The 15,398-nt window shown below is 35.7% G+C and overlaps 2 protein-coding genes across 4 annotated transcripts in view; one reads left to right on the top strand and one right to left on the bottom strand.

Annotated features, from left to right (window-relative positions):
* Positions 1-4,238: 4,238 nt before the first annotated feature.
* On the bottom strand, positions 4,239-8,044 carry C8H4orf46 (chromosome 8 C4orf46 homolog). Of its 3 annotated transcripts, none has more exons than XM_076865071.2 (3): positions 7,378-8,044; positions 6,996-7,210; positions 4,239-5,747 (listed from the first exon to the last, which is right to left on the bottom strand). In XM_076865071.2, the coding sequence occupies exons 2-3, from the start codon at positions 7,179-7,181 to the stop codon at positions 5,592-5,594; spliced, it is 342 nt and encodes a 113-aa protein (XP_076721186.1). In that variant the 5' UTR covers positions 7,182-7,210; positions 7,378-8,044; the 3' UTR covers positions 4,239-5,591. The 3 variants fall into 3 exon arrangements, with proteins under 3 accessions (XP_076721186.1, XP_076721187.1, XP_076721185.1); XM_076865072.2 differs by having other exon boundaries at positions 7,392-8,044; XM_076865070.2 differs by lacking the exon at positions 7,378-8,044 and having other exon boundaries at positions 6,996-7,336.
* Positions 7,595-15,398, top strand: part of Etfdh (electron transfer flavoprotein dehydrogenase) — a 25,261-nt gene continuing 17,457 nt past the window's right edge. The window contains exons 1-5 of the mRNA XM_076865068.2: positions 7,595-7,939; positions 12,097-12,237; positions 12,661-12,890; positions 14,501-14,582; positions 15,021-15,139. Coding sequence (XP_076721183.1) covers positions 7,906-7,939; positions 12,097-12,237; positions 12,661-12,890; positions 14,501-14,582; positions 15,021-15,139 — 606 coding nt within the window. The 5' untranslated portion in view covers positions 7,595-7,905. The remainder of the gene's footprint in view (positions 7,940-12,096; positions 12,238-12,660; positions 12,891-14,500; positions 14,583-15,020; positions 15,140-15,398) is intronic.

Here is a 15,398-nt window from a genome sequence, read left to right as displayed (position 1 = left end):
TATGGGTATGTGAATTATGTCTCAGTAGAGCAGTTAAAAGAAAAAAAGAGCTAGAATGCACTGATTCAGGAACCTAACTTCAGGAAAGGTTTGCACTTAGATATTTCATACCAAGGAGAAAATAGTTGTCATCAAAAGATAGCTTTACCTTCTATTTGCACAACCAATTCATAAGATATAACTTTTTAGCTACTTGTTCTTCTGTGGTCTCTAATTGGTCTATTAGAATTTCTTGCTTTCATAATTTGAAACCTTTAAACAAGTTGGAGTGTTCATGTAGTTTTAAATACAGCAAAAATGATTGAAACATAAAAATGTGGGAAATAAAAATATTTGCATTTATTGAATACATAATTGTATAGGCTCATTTTGAAAATAAACTACCTAAAAACGTGGATTACTTTGGAGTTCCTACTGTTTGTACTTAGAATTGTCACAGGAGAAGAGATATTTCTGAGGGAAAGTCGGAGGAATTCCTGGAGAGAAGGGGAAACTCCATTCAAGATAGTGGGGTCCTTGGCATTCGTTCTAGAAAGAATTTCAAGCACGTAGCCAAGCAGCACACGCCTATAATCCCAGCAACTCCGGAGACTGAGGCAGGAGGATTAAAAGTTTGAGGACAATTTAATGAGGCCCTAAGCAATTCAGCAAGATGCTGATTAAAAATTTAAAAAATTTTAAAATTTAAAAAATAAAAAGGGCTGGGATGTAACTCACTGGTAAAGTGTCCCTAGGTTCAATCCCCAGTACCAAAAAACAAACAAACACACACAAAAAAAATGTGAATTTCAGCATGTGCCAGTCAGAGACAGAGATTTATTTAGGAAAGCAGAGGCACTTTCAAGGCATAATGTGGGCTATCGTAAGAGTAAGAATTTTTGGAGGCAAATCAAGGAATACACATTCAAAGCAGAATGTGGACCATCTCAAGAAGGAGAAACAGCAACCTGTCAGTACATCATGTTAATATTTATAGAGGGACAGTTGCTAGGGGTTGACTAGGACAGTTGACTAAAGGAGGAGTCATGGCCAAGTTACACAATATCTCACTTGTTTTCCCTGCACCTGGCATTGTCCCAGTTACTTTTTGCAGGCCATCTCTTGGGTCAAGGGCAAGAGTTGGGTTGCTCAGGAATTGCAACTGTTCAAGGATGTTTTCTGCATTTCAATGGTTTGTGGGCCCTTGTTTTGAGATTCAGTATTTCTCTCTTTTTTTGTATCCCCAAATTCCTATCTCAAAACGATCACAGTAAATTTTCTATATGAAAAATGTGGGACACTTTCAACAAAAATCAGAACATATTAGAAAGCTATAGTTCTGCTTGTAACATTAAATAATATAACTACTAGTATTTTAATTATAATAAATATTAAAATAGCCTACAAAAAAATAATAAAATCTCCACAAATTAACACATTAACATTCTTTTATAAGATTATTTTAGGATTATTCATTATTCATTATTTAGAAGTTCTAACTTTTAAATAGAACTTCTAAATAATAGAAAAGTTCTAAATCATAGAAAAGAATTTTTTTTTTTTAAATATCTAGGACTGGAGATGTAGCTCAGTGGTAGTTTGCCTAGCATGCCTGAGAGCCTGAGCATGTATGAACCCTAGAATGTGTGTGTGCGCGCACGCACACGCGCACGCGCATGCTTGAACACACACACACATACACACACACAAAATTCTAAAATGGAAGAAGAGCAATAATCATGGAAAAAAGGTAAAAAAAATTTAATCCTACAAAAATCATGATCCTAACCTGTTTAAATGTCTTAGAAACGCAAAGGATTTACAAAAATATTCATCTGAAACTTTTTATATTTAAAATGTTTTAGAAGATTTTCTAGATGTCACCCTTCCCCCTCCCCAAAGTAACATATTTAATTTAACTTGATAAGTAATTACTAAGGTTCCACATAATTAGCTTCTACTAGCTTCCATAGGAAGTGCAATAGAAGCACCAAGTTAATTCAAATACAGGTCAAGGTTTTCTCTCTTAAAAAGATAATTTTGGACCAGGCATGGTAGTACATGCCTGTAATCCCAGTGGTTCAGAAGGCTGAGACAGGAAGATCACAGATTTGAAGGCTGCCTGGGCAACCTTGCAAAACACCTAAATCTTTCCACTTGTCTATCCCAATTTCCAGTACCTACTTTGGCCCATCATGTCTCATGGGGATATTTGCAAATATCTTTAACAAGTCTTTGTATCTTAAGCTTTAATTTCATCAGGTGATTCTTATAGGTTTTTAGAGTTCTCTAAAACAAAAAGTCATCTCAGGGAAAAATTGAATGTTATACAAATACAACCATTTTATTTTTGAATAGTATATTACTAAGTTCTCTGTAGGAAAAAATATATATGTATATGCATCTAAATTGTGTGTATTTGAAAGAATTACAAGGAATTGACTCCTGTAATTTTGGTGGCTGATGACCCAGTTCAAGTCTGAAGGATGGCAGATTGTTATAGAACCAGGAAGAGCCAATTCCCAGTTCAATGGGTGTCAGGCAAAATTCCCTTTTGCTAGAAAGACAGTCAACCCTTTGTTCTAGTCAGACATTCAGTGATTGGTTGAGGCCACCTATATTACAGAACGTTCTCTACTTTGCTTATTCTATAAATTTAAAAATTAACTTCATCAAAAAAAAAAAAAAAGAAAAAGAAAATCCCAGAACACTGTTTTGAACCATATATCTGGACACCTGTGACCAGTTAAATTTACATTATAAAATTAACCATCATCACAGGCTAGACATGGTGGTGCATGCTTATAGTCTGAGCACTTGAGAGGCTGAAGCAGAATTGCTTGATCCCTGGTGGAAGACCCCATACCAAACAAAAATGAACTTCTCTGTGCACCACACATGGTAATACCAATGTAAGCAAAGCTAAGCTGTGGGCTACCGGATTCCAAACACAAGCAGCTTTAAGTTTACAGCTAAGGAATTAACAAAAAATGCCCACAGAATGCTTGCTATAAAATCCTTAGGAGAAATTAACCTAAAATGACTGCAACTCAAAACAATTAGAAATCAGTAATATTTTTTTCTTTTTTAACTTAAAAAAAAAACTGTGATTCGGGGAAATACATACAAATCACATTTATGGTACAGCTAAAACAAGGGAAATTTACATACAGACTTGGCTGGGGAGTGTAAGCAAATAGATCAAAAGAAAAGAATAGGGAGCTCAGAACTGGCACTTTTACATGGTAAGTGAACAACAGATGTTGCACTGAAACTAGAGTACTTGGAGGAACAGCTATACACATGCAAAAATAAAAAAGATTCTAAAATCATACAATAAGAAAAAAATTTCAGTTGGATTAAACACCTAAATATATATTTTTTAATTATTAGAAGGACTAATAGGATAATATCTTAATGACATTTCCTATTAAAAAAAAACAGTACTACTATGAAAGATTAGTAAGAGTACATTAAAAATAAAAACCATTATTCAAGGAGACTCCATAATCAAAATAAAGACAAACCAGTCTAGATAAGGTGGTTGAAATATACCTAACAGATCAAAGACAAAAATTTAAAAAGGACAAAAATAGGGTCTCAGAAATCATTCACTGCATTTTCTTGATATTCTGGTGGTTACACACATCAGCACTACTGAGTGGTGCCAAGGGACATGGATACCAGCAGGCAAGAGACCACTAGGGCCATCTGCAGGCCAGCTACCAAGTACAAATACATAAAACAATAGTTTGTAGTGCTTCAAAAAATACCTGTGTACTAAAAATATGAACACACAAACTAGAATATACACCATCTCTAAGACAGTAGTTACTTTTAGGGAAGAAAGGAGGGAACAAGATCGAAGAGGTAACAAAGTAGGCTTTCAATATATCTGAAATTAACATTTACACACACACACACACACACACATACACACACATAAATCTGAATAAAATAGGAAAATGCTATTTATAAAATCTTCATTGTAGGAATATACTGATTATCTTTTTTTTAAGTTGAAGATGGATTCTCTTTTAAGTTGTAGATGGACAAAATATTTTTATTTTTATTTATTTTTATGTGGTGCTGAGGATCGAACTCAGTGCCTCACTCCTGAGAGGCAGGTGTTCTATCACTGATATACAACCCTAACCTGGAATACACTGATTCTTTAAATCGATCATTTGTCCTATTTGCAATATATCAAAAACTTTAAAATAATAAGCCCAAAGAAATGGAAACAATATTTGCTTTTAATAAGTTTATTTTTATACATTTTAAAAATTGCAACTTTCAGAATATATAAGAAAAATATTTTTATAACACTGAAGTAAGCATCTCTTTGGTATAAAAATCACACAACATGTGTGATCTTTAACTAAAATAATTAATCAAGAACTATGACCTAATATGCTAAACAAAACTATTCTTTGCCCATCCATATGTCCCCTTGCGATCACCCCCACTAAGGGGCTTTAAGAATATATTTCTGTACACATCTCCATATCTACAAAGAATTAAGATGCCACATCAAATATGTTTAAAAATTATATATAGTAGAGCATTAGAGCTAGCTTAGTTGTTGACACACGACACAAACCACCAAAAAGCAATATAAGATACAAGACACATAAAATAGAACATTGTCACTGAGATCAAATAATATGAAAACAATTACTTCATTTAAATTTAATATACTGGAAACAGAGCAATTTCTTTAGAATTATTATGTAAGTAACTTGCAACTCAATAATAGTACTGAGTCAAAAATTTGATAAGGTATTTTTAAGATAGTACTCAAATATTCAAAATGTAAAATACAAGAAATATTAACGATAAAAGCAATTAACCACAAATAGGGCAAAAACATGCATTCTTTCTAGACGTGTTTTCATTTCAGACATCCTTTTTTAAAAAGCATCTTAGAAAGGCAAAAAAAAATTATATCTTAAGAAACTATCATCAAAGTACAAATCCCCATTTAAAAAACAGAATGTTTTCCTTCAAGTCAATGAAGTTCAGATTCATACATTTTTTAAAAACAATTACAGTCTTCATGCTAAAAACATGAAGGAAAAAAAGCTATTAGTTATGTTTCTCAAGTCTTTTATTCAACAAGCATTTAGCAAGTATTGTGTGACACTGTTTCAGGTGCTGAGGATATAAAAGCAAGACTTAGTCACTGGTTTTGGAGAATTTACCCTAATGGAGGTGGATTCATCATTAGAAACCTTAGTTACCTCCTTTGGGCCATAAATTGAAGCTCAACTTCAAATTCTACTATTCTTGCATCTTCTTTTAAATAATGTTCTGTGTAGTATGCTACTGGTAGCCCTGTGGCACTATTAACATTAATTATCTACTGATGGAATTAACTTCCATAAAGGATTCTACAAAAGTTTAGATGGCAGAAAGTATTTAAGAATAAACAAATATTGGTCTGCATCAAAAATATCAGTATTCTGCTTTCATAAAAGTCAAGAAAAAGTTCTGTTGAGTATACAGAACTGCTGGAAAGAGATCATCCTATGTATGCAGTACATGTGCAAAAATCGTATGTTAAGAAATATGTTACACAGTCCATTGCTAGAACAGCTAAGCAGGCCAAATCAGTTGTCAGGTTTCAAAGAATCATAGCCTTCTTTCAGGAGGTCCCGCCAGGTTTTAAGGAAACGTGCATTTTCTGTACATTTAAGGGCAAGCTCTTCCACTTGAGCTGATACTGCAGATGTGGCTTCGAGAAGTTTGGTTAGAGAAAAAGCTGCCTGAAATTAAAAAAAAAAAAAAAAAAAGTTTATTTTTAAAATTCTCATCTCATTTTATAGTCTAAGTTAAATTCGCTCAATACTTTAAACCCAATGCCCAAATTATTTTCTTTAAAAGTAATAGATTTTCAAATTAAAATGCTAACTCTTTCAGGGAACCTAAGCAAACACTGTTCCCAGATAACACACCAGGAATTAATTTTACATATTTACTTGTAACCAGTCTTATTCTGTAAAAATAGATCCTGATTCATCGAGAGAGAGAGAGAGAGAGAGAGAGAGAGAGAAGAAGAAGAAGAAGAAGAAGAAGAAGAAGAAGAAGAAGAAGAAGAAGAAGAAGAAGAAAAAGAAGAGGAGGGGAGGGGAGGGGGGAGGAAGTAGGGAGGGAGAGAGAGAAAGAGACAGAAAGAAGGAAGGAAGGAAAAGAAAAGAATTTGTCGAGTTCAGTCCCTAGTTTCCAATGTGCACAGGAAGGTCTATTCCACAAGTTACCCCAGTAAGGTCATGCATTACAAACTTCACTCCACTTGCCCCACTCAAGCGTCCATAAATACAGAATTTGTGACCCCCACCACTGGGCTCCAATGGTATATGTGATAAGGTTGGGAGGCTAGGTGCTAGTTTCTGAAAGTCGGAGATTTAATAGAAATCTTCCAGACTATGCATTCTAGCATTCATAGGGAGAAGTCCTGTACTAAACAGTTAAAGAAACCGACAGAGACGTCAGGGGCTGTGACTAAGCCCTCCCAGATGGGTCCAGCGCAAAGCAAGCCTGGGAGACAATAGCATTACCAGCTGGCTCTGGGCAGATGGCCAACTAGAACAGCGGACTCTAAGTCCCTCAGAAAGAAATCACAGCTGGGTCCAAATCACCAACAGGCAGCAAGGCTACCGGATCGCGCATTTAAAAGTGGAAGAAGAGCGGGCACAAAGATCTGGCACCAACAAGCGCAGATGAGATGCATGGTTTCGGGTTACAGCAGATGATTGAAACCAGAAGTCGAAGCAAAAAGACAACAGGGGTGGGGCGGTGGAGAGACAGCTCCTTAATTGCTCGACTGGAAATCTAAAGGCAGAATTTCTGTATGGGCTGGCACTTTAGCCGTTGACATTGCCCACCCTTCGGATGTTGGAGCTGGTGTAGGGCTGGGCCCGGCTCCCTCCGTCTCCCGGGCTCGGTAGGGTCCATCTTAAGAGAATCCCCAAAGGGGACGCGGTCCCAGACTTGTAGAGCAACGCGACACTCACATCTCCTATCTGCAGCTCCACTTCCTCCAGCGGATCCACGGTTCGGCCACTGTTCCTGCTCGAATCCCGCCAGCCCAAACTCATTGGAACACCGGGGGAAGATGCTGAAGAAACATCGGAAGAAGAAGGAGAGGAGGGAGGCGGTGGGGGAGGCGAAGAAACACGAAACTCCTCAGGGTCAGCCATGGGAAAAGGTTAGGACCGCAGAGCCGGACCTAAACAGCAGAACCGACACCAACAGTCTTTCAATCGCTCGCGCCCAAAGCCCAGAGGCTCCGCCTCTCCCCCCCGAAGTCCCGCCCCGTCCTCTCGTGGATCTCAGTCCAAGACCACAAAGACTTTTCGTTTTTCGCGACAGCCAATCAGACGTCAGTCAAGTCACCTTGAGCGGCTCACCGCTCCTGCGCAAACCTCCAGTTGGGCCTCCAGTTCTGTCGGGGCAGAAGACTACAACTCCCAGGGTGCTGTGCGCGTCTCCCGACTCTTGCTGCCTCTTACTGCTCGTGCGCATGCGTTTTCGGGGTACCTTGCGCGACTCTCCCGCCCCAGTTCGGCCTTGGAGCTAGGCCTTTGGCCTACTGGTGCGTGGGACAGGAGGAAGCGCAGGCTCAATCCTCAACCTGAAGCCGCAGGGCGCCTGGGACTTGAAGTCTCTTTCTCTTTTGCTACTTGACCCGGAAACCTGTTTTTGCTGTCGCGTCATGCGTGGCGCCCGCGCAGAGAGGGAGGGAGGCGGGGACGCCGCGAAGCAAGGGCGGTCGGTGGATCCGAAAGGCAAACTTTAGCTGGAGAGTAGGTGTAACCTGGCAGGTGATGGCGCCCCCCGTGGCATAGAGGTCCAGCGCCCTCCGCGAGCCTCAGACAAGTTCTTCCGTGGTGTCCGACGGAGAAAGTCCTGATTATTTTGAACATGTTGGTGCGGCTAGCCAAGCTGTACTGCCCGGGTGAGACGGAACTCCTGGTGGGGACCAGTGGAGGAAGGTGAAGGAGTTTGGGCGAAACAGACTAGCCCACGCCTCGGGACTGTAGACACCCCTCCCATCCCACCTCTCGTCTTTTTTCTCAGGCTAGACTGGGGCAAAGGTCGACGCTGTCTGCCTCTGGAAATGGACCCTGGCTTTCTCCCCTTGGGGTTGCCACAATTGGAAGAATTCATAACTAGGTTAAAGGTCATGGGCAGAGGAAAGTTGTCAACACGGCCCCCTCAGTGGACTTCTGAATTGAGTGTTCCCAAATCTTGGTCCTAATGCACATACCGAAGCTCAGGTGCTATATGTTGCCTTGTTAAGAGTGGGAAAAAATAATATTTGTACAGTTTTTCTTCTTGGTCCTGAGCTGACTCGTCTTGCAGTCATCCTAGTCCAGTCTTAAGAATTTGAAGTCTGATCTGTCACATCGTGATTAACATTCATATGCTGCCCAAGTCACAAATTATATCTGGAGTTAGGAATTTTTCTGCATTATCTAAAATTAACTAGAGGCTTATCATTATGGGTGCACCTTGACGCTGTTACACGTTTTTATAAAGTTTTACTTTAAAACAATATGTATTTTTTTAATTCAAACAAAGTTTAGAAGACCTTAAATTCCAAGTTAAAACTTGCTATATATTTTAAACGAAGTTTTGTTTATAGAATAATCCTTAAACAAGAATAAATGTTTAAAATTCAAGATGTTCGTATTAAATTTCATGAAAGTAGAATTTTGTTAAATTTGGTCCCTTTATAAAGTTTCTGTTACCCATGAATCTACTGTGCACCTAATGCATGGATATTCTTTGTTTTGTTGACCATTGGTAATGTCAGATGCTATCTACTCTACAGCCTAATTTAGGTGCATTCAGTCTTGGCCCAGTAACTCTTTTTTTCTTTAAATACTTACTCATTGCCATTTTCCTAACCTGGTGTTAGCACTAGTGTGAGCAAAGAGTTGGAACTCCAGTGTTCAGCATTGTCCAAATCAGTGTGAGTGATATGATGGTGTTATGGGTTCAGTGGACTTTGTGACTTCTTTACCAAAATTCACAGGGCCTAACTGTTGAAATCTCTAAAGTAAGAGATTTCATTTGTTTTCAGAAAAGGCTGTGACTTTTTTTTTTTTTTTTTTTTTTTTAGATCCCCTGGAAGAAATCAGGACTGGGGATGTAGCTTGGTAGTAGAACACCCTTGATTTTAATCCCCAGTACATGGAGGTGGGGAGGATACATTCACCTTGCAATTGGGTACTAAATAAAAATAATTAGCGTTTGCCAGGCTGATCTTTATTTAAACATGTCATCTTCAGTTAATTGGAAAGAAAGAAAACAGTTTTACCACTGCCTCAAATTCAGTGACTTCAGAGATAATTTCAAGTTGATTAATAGTCTCATAACTTGACAGACTGTTAAAATTGAGATTGCGTTTGAATTTATTTGTATCTTCTGTAAATGGGGATTGTAGCTGCCTCATATATCTCATAAAGTGATGAAAGGATAAAATTCTTAGCCATCAGTATGTCCACAAAACAGTAAATTATTCAGTCCAAATCCACTGAAATTATTTTGTTGATCTTTGCTATTTACTGTTTACAACACATTTTTAGAAGTTTATTCATTTGTAGATAGATGCTTCATAGTAGTGACACTTTAAAATTAGGAAAGGCCTTATTGTTATTATACCAGAAATTAAACAGAGATTTGCAGGCTTCTCTATAACAGTTGTTAACTAGGAAGGCACCTATCCAGTTAACAAATAGGTATTTAAAACTTGCTTTGTGTAAGACATATTCTAGATCCTTCATAGTATTTAGAAAACAAAGATTGACTATAAACCTTTTAGTAAATGGATAAGGAGAAGTAACTTGCTAAAAACATCATTGCTATTAATAAATTCAAACACTGAGGAGATAGACTTCACTTTTGTATTTTTGTGGCTGGCTTCTTCCATTTTGCAATGTTATTCACAAGGCTTATCCATGTTGTAGCATCTATCAGTACTATCAATTTTTCGTTTTTATTGCTGAGTATTATTTAATTGTATGAGTACATCACTATCCATTTACTAGTTTACATTTGGGTTTTTTCCACTTTGTGGCTATAAACATTTATGTACAAGTTTTTGTGTGGACATGTTTTCATTTATCTTTGAAAACCCTGTTTAACATGTTTCCCAAAAAGTTGTACCATTTTATATTCCCACTAGCAGTATATGAGGTTTTCAATATTTCCACATCCTTGCCAGTACTGTCTTCTTGAATATAACCATCCTAGTGGATGTAAAGTGGTATTTCGTGGTTTTGATTTGCATTTCCCTATGTTCAATGATGTTGAGCATCTTTTAATGTGTTTCTTTGGGAAAACATCTATTCAAATCCTTTGCCCACTTTTTAATTGGTTTATGTGTCTTTTTGTTATTAGATATAAGATCTCTTTGTATAGACTGAAGATATCCTAGATGCAAGTCTCTTATCACATATATGATTTACAATTATGCTTTCTCTTGTATGGATTATCTTTTTGTTTTCTTTTTTAAAAAATATTTTTAGATATAGATGGGCATAATAACTTTATTTATTATTTTTAATGTGGTGCTGAAGATCAAATCTAGTACCTCACACATGCTAGGCAAGTGCTCTACCACAGCCACAACCCAGGCCACTTTTCACTTTCTTAATGGTATCCTTAGAAGCACAAAAGTTTTTCATTTTGATGAAATGCAGTTTAATTATTTTTTTCTTTTGTTTGTGCTTTTGGTTGTCATATCAATGATTTACACCAATATTTTATAGTTTTAACTCTTATATTTCAGTCTTTGAACTTCTTTTTGAGTTAATTTTTATACTACCATAATCTTTTTTAACTTTTTATTTCAAAATAATTTTTAACTTAGATGAGTTGCTAAGATAATACAGAGTTCCCATATACCCTTTGCTAAGCTTAATGTCTTACATAACCATAGAATAATTATCAAAACTGAGAAATTAACATTAATGAAATACTACTAATTAACTACAAACTTTATTCAGATTTCCTTTTTCTGTTCCAGTATTCAATCCAGAGTACCACCTTGCTTTTACTTGGTCTACTTAATTGTGACAGTTCCTATATTAATTCTTATCTTTCATGACCTTGAGACTTTTATGTATATTTGTCAGGTATTTTGTAGAATGTCTCTCAATCTGAGTTTGTCTTGTGATTTATCTTGATTACAAAGAGATTAAAGATTTTGAGCGTGTATTTTATAGAAGTGAAGAATCCTTTTCATTACAGCATATTGATGTATGATACCAGTAGGTCTTGCTGGTGATATTTAAACTTGATCACTTGGTTAAAGTCATATTTCTCTACTGTAAAGGTGATGTTTTTCTCTTTTAGTATTCTTTCTTGCTAGAAACTATTCTATAAGTCCAGCTCACATTCAAAGGGAGGAAAATTAAAGATTTTATGGGCATATCTCAGTTTTTTATACTGTGATATTTCTGTCAAAATCTTTGTTGAAAGGGAATTTATTTGGCATAAGGAATAGGATATACATTTTTCCAAATGGCTTTCATCTATTTTTGTACCTCTAATAAGTGACTATCTCCTCATGATTTGGAATAACATCTTTATCATATACCACATCCTTTTGTGTATTCTACTTCTGAACTCTTTTTATTTGTTCATTATTCTGTCCCTTCTCTTGTTTATTAGATAGTTTTTAAATATCTAAAATTCACAAACTTTGTGACCAAATGCTAACTGAATTGCCTATCTAAGAAAGAATAGAATCTGCTCACATTTGAATCATTTTTTAAGAAGCCATTCAAGCGGGGCTCAGTTTCACATGCCTGGAATCCCAACAGTGGCTCTGGAGGCTGAGACAGGGGAATTGCAAGTTCAAGGCCAGCCTCAGCAATTTAGCAAGCCCCTGAACAACTTAGGGAGAATCTGTCTCAAAATAAAACATTGAAAAAAAAAGTTTGGGGATGTGGTTTAGTTACCCCTGTGTTCAATCCCCAGTACCAAAACAAACAATAATGATAAAAAAAAAAAAAAAACAGTCATTCAGCTTATGTTTTTTCAGTTTACTCCTAACGAGAACTAATTTTAAAAAATAAAATAATGTTCATAATTTTTATACAGCCTATCATTGCTTTCATGCCTTAAAAATTAAGAAAAATTATCTACCTCTCTGTGCTACAAGATGGTCTTCAACTTCTGTTGTACCTCAAATCACTACCCACTATACTATTTATCCCCGGGATAAAGACAAGCGATGGGAAGGTAAGTAATAATTTGTGTAAAATTGTTGAAACTTTTCTAGATACTTTATATCATTTTGTGGAGAGGAATATTTTATTTTTCATGATAATTTAAAATTATCTAATAATATTTTATGGCTTTACCAAGTATGTTATATATTACTACATAGATAAGTAAATATTTAATAAATTTATGATAATCTCAAAGTCAAAAGTTGCTTTATGGAAGCTAACATAAGATATGCTCTGGGATAGAACCTAAGAGAGCATCAAACTTATACAATAATATATATAGTATCTTTATGCAAAACAGAGGGAATTTCTATAAGTAACACTAAAGCATAGCAGGTGGTTTGTATACCAGCATGTAATTTCTTGTGATTATTAGGTCATATTAATCTTAATATTAAAATTAATTAATATTAATTTTATTTATTTTTAACAGGAGTGAACATGGAAAGATTTGCAGAAGAAGCGGATGTGGTAATAGTTGGTGCCGGCCCTGCAGGGCTCTCTGCAGCTATTCGTTTAAAGCAGTTGGCTGCTGAACATGAAAAGGACATCCGTGTGTGTCTAGTGGAGAAAGCTGCTCAGATAGGTGCTCATACCCTCTCAGGGGCTTGCCTTGATCCGCGTGCTTTTCAGGAACTCTTCCCAGACTGGAAGGAAAGGGGGGTATGAAAAATTGCTTCTTTTATAGAGTCTATACTGTATCTCTTTTTCCAAATTACTGGAATAGAAGAACCCTTATCATGTAATTCTTTTAGGGGGTAATTGTATACATATGTATAGATGTTTAAATTTGAAAATTGCCAACATGTTGGCTCTTATCAGAATTATAATATATTGGCTCACTGGGCGCTGTGAGCTGGCTCACTGGCCAGCCTCAGCAAAAGTGAGGCACTAAGCAACTCAGTGAGACTCTTGTCTCTAAATAAAATACAAAATAGGGCTGGGGATGTGGCTTAGTGGTTGGGTGCCCCTGAGTTCAATCCCCAGTACCAAAAAAAAAAAAAAAAAAAAAAAAAGATTTTTTACTCTTATTTTTATATAATGCCTTCTACATATTATATTTATGTACTGGACTTGTGAGAAGGCATGATTTGGAAAAGATCCATGAGTATTTGTGCTTTTTTAATTTTTATTTTTTAACTTGTTTCTATAGATATTTGTATTATTGTTCTTAAAGCATTATATAAAATTTTCTAGAACAATGTTATATCTAAAGCCAAAGAGGATAATATAATTTTCTAAAGAAGTTAGTTGCTGTGTCCTCTCATGACTCACCAAAAAAAGCTACAGGTGTGATATGCAGAGGACCAAGAGCTAGTTTTACTGCTTTCAAATAAAATTTCTATGAACTTTATTAAAATCTTGCAGACTTAGTTTTTTAATGCCTATCCTGTTCTAGGGTTAGAATATTCAGTGTCTTTTAATACTCTGGCTGAAGGACAAAAAAGTTTATAAATATTGGGCTGGGGATGTAAGTTAGTGGTAGAACACTTAACTAGCATGTATGAGGCCCCGGGATTGATCCCCAGCAACACAAAAACAAAACAAAAATCAAAAAAGTGTATAAATATCATCTGTATTCTTTTTATATGGAGTAAATTTCATTTTGCTCTCCTTTACAAAAGATTGTACTCTTGAAAATAAAAGTAATTTTGCTCAATTAAATATTTGGTCAATATTATAGCAGAAATGTCATTGAATTATTATCAGCATGATATTAGTTCTGATAGAAAACATTTTTTGTGTCAGACCCCTTTATTGCTTTGGTACATACACATACACACATGTATGTACATACACACAAACACATACATATTTGGAGATGAAATTCATTGTATGTATGTTAATTGCTTTTATCCAAAGGAAAAATAAAACTTTTCTAATTTTTTTTTTTCAAAAAGCAAGAAATTTCAACTTGGAGTCAAGCATCTAGGCCAAACTCCTATAGGGACAGGGAAACATAATGTTCACATTTCAAAGATGTTTCCCAGACCCCCAAGAAAGAGGTTTCTGGGATGCAAAACTGGAAAGAGACTTATTTGGTTTTTAAAAAGATGCCCATCCACTCAAAAAGACAGAAAAAGGATTTGCAGTTAAAAGATTTTCAAAGGAAAGCCTGAAAGGAAGATGAGGGAGGGGATTCCCTTTCCATATTGTGTCAACTAAATTCAAAAGGTAGTTGGTTTTTTGTGGGGGTTTTGTTGTTTTGTTTTTATTGGGGTTTTTTGCCCTTACAAATTAAAACTAAAAAGTTTTCTTTCTTTTGTTTCTAGGCTCCACTTAACACTCCTGTAACAGAAGACAGATTTGGGATTTTAACAGAGAAATACAGAATTCCTGTGCCAATTCTTCCAGGTAGAAAATAGTTCTAGAACAGTGAAATTCCACACCTGAAAGGAAGTACATTTCATTTAGAGAAATTCCTTCCTTTGCAGATGAGAAAACCGATATTCAGAGATTTGAAATATTGAGCCAAAGATATACAACTAACTGGTGGGAAAGCAGGAGTAAAACCCAGTTCTTTTGACTTCCAGTCTGGAAAAATCATGATAGCCTTGGAAGCCAACCAGGAATTTTTAATTTAATGTTTTTAATTTAGTAAATTAGAACTAAATTAAATCAAAATTATAAAAAATATTGAAATTATGACCATCAAGATAATGTATACATATATGCAGAAGTACAAGTTGATTAGAATTAGAAAGTATATTTTAAGTATTAAATTAAAAAGTATATTTTTAAGATGTTTATTAACAAGAAAGTCAGATTTACAAATTAAGCATGTATTTGTAGGTCTTCCAATGAACAATCATGGCAATTACATTGTACGCTTGGGACATTTAGTGAGTTGGATGGGAGAACAAGCAGAGGCCCTTGGTGTTGAAGTGTATCCAGGGTATGCTGCTGCCGAGGTTTGTATAGTCTTGTTTTTAATGTTTGTAGGAAACAATTTCTTTTCCTTCTGTAAATAAACCAATAATTTTACAGAGGTGAAGATATATTTTAGAAATGGCATAGGAATTAACAATTATAAGATTGAGGAACCTTAAAAAGATCAAATCTGAAAGTACTTGAATTCCTTGTATTGTACCCTCATCAAGTAATTTTCCAATTTCTGATTAAACACTATAAGGAATGAAAAATACTCTTCTGGGTGTGTAGGCTAACAGT

This window comes from Callospermophilus lateralis, chromosome 8 (genome assembly GCF_048772815.1).
Source record: "Callospermophilus lateralis isolate mCalLat2 chromosome 8, mCalLat2.hap1, whole genome shotgun sequence".
NCBI lineage: Eukaryota > Metazoa > Chordata > Mammalia > Rodentia > Sciuridae > Callospermophilus > Callospermophilus lateralis.
Note: the sequence above shows the minus strand (reverse complement) of the source record. Positions and strands in the feature narration are given on the sequence as shown.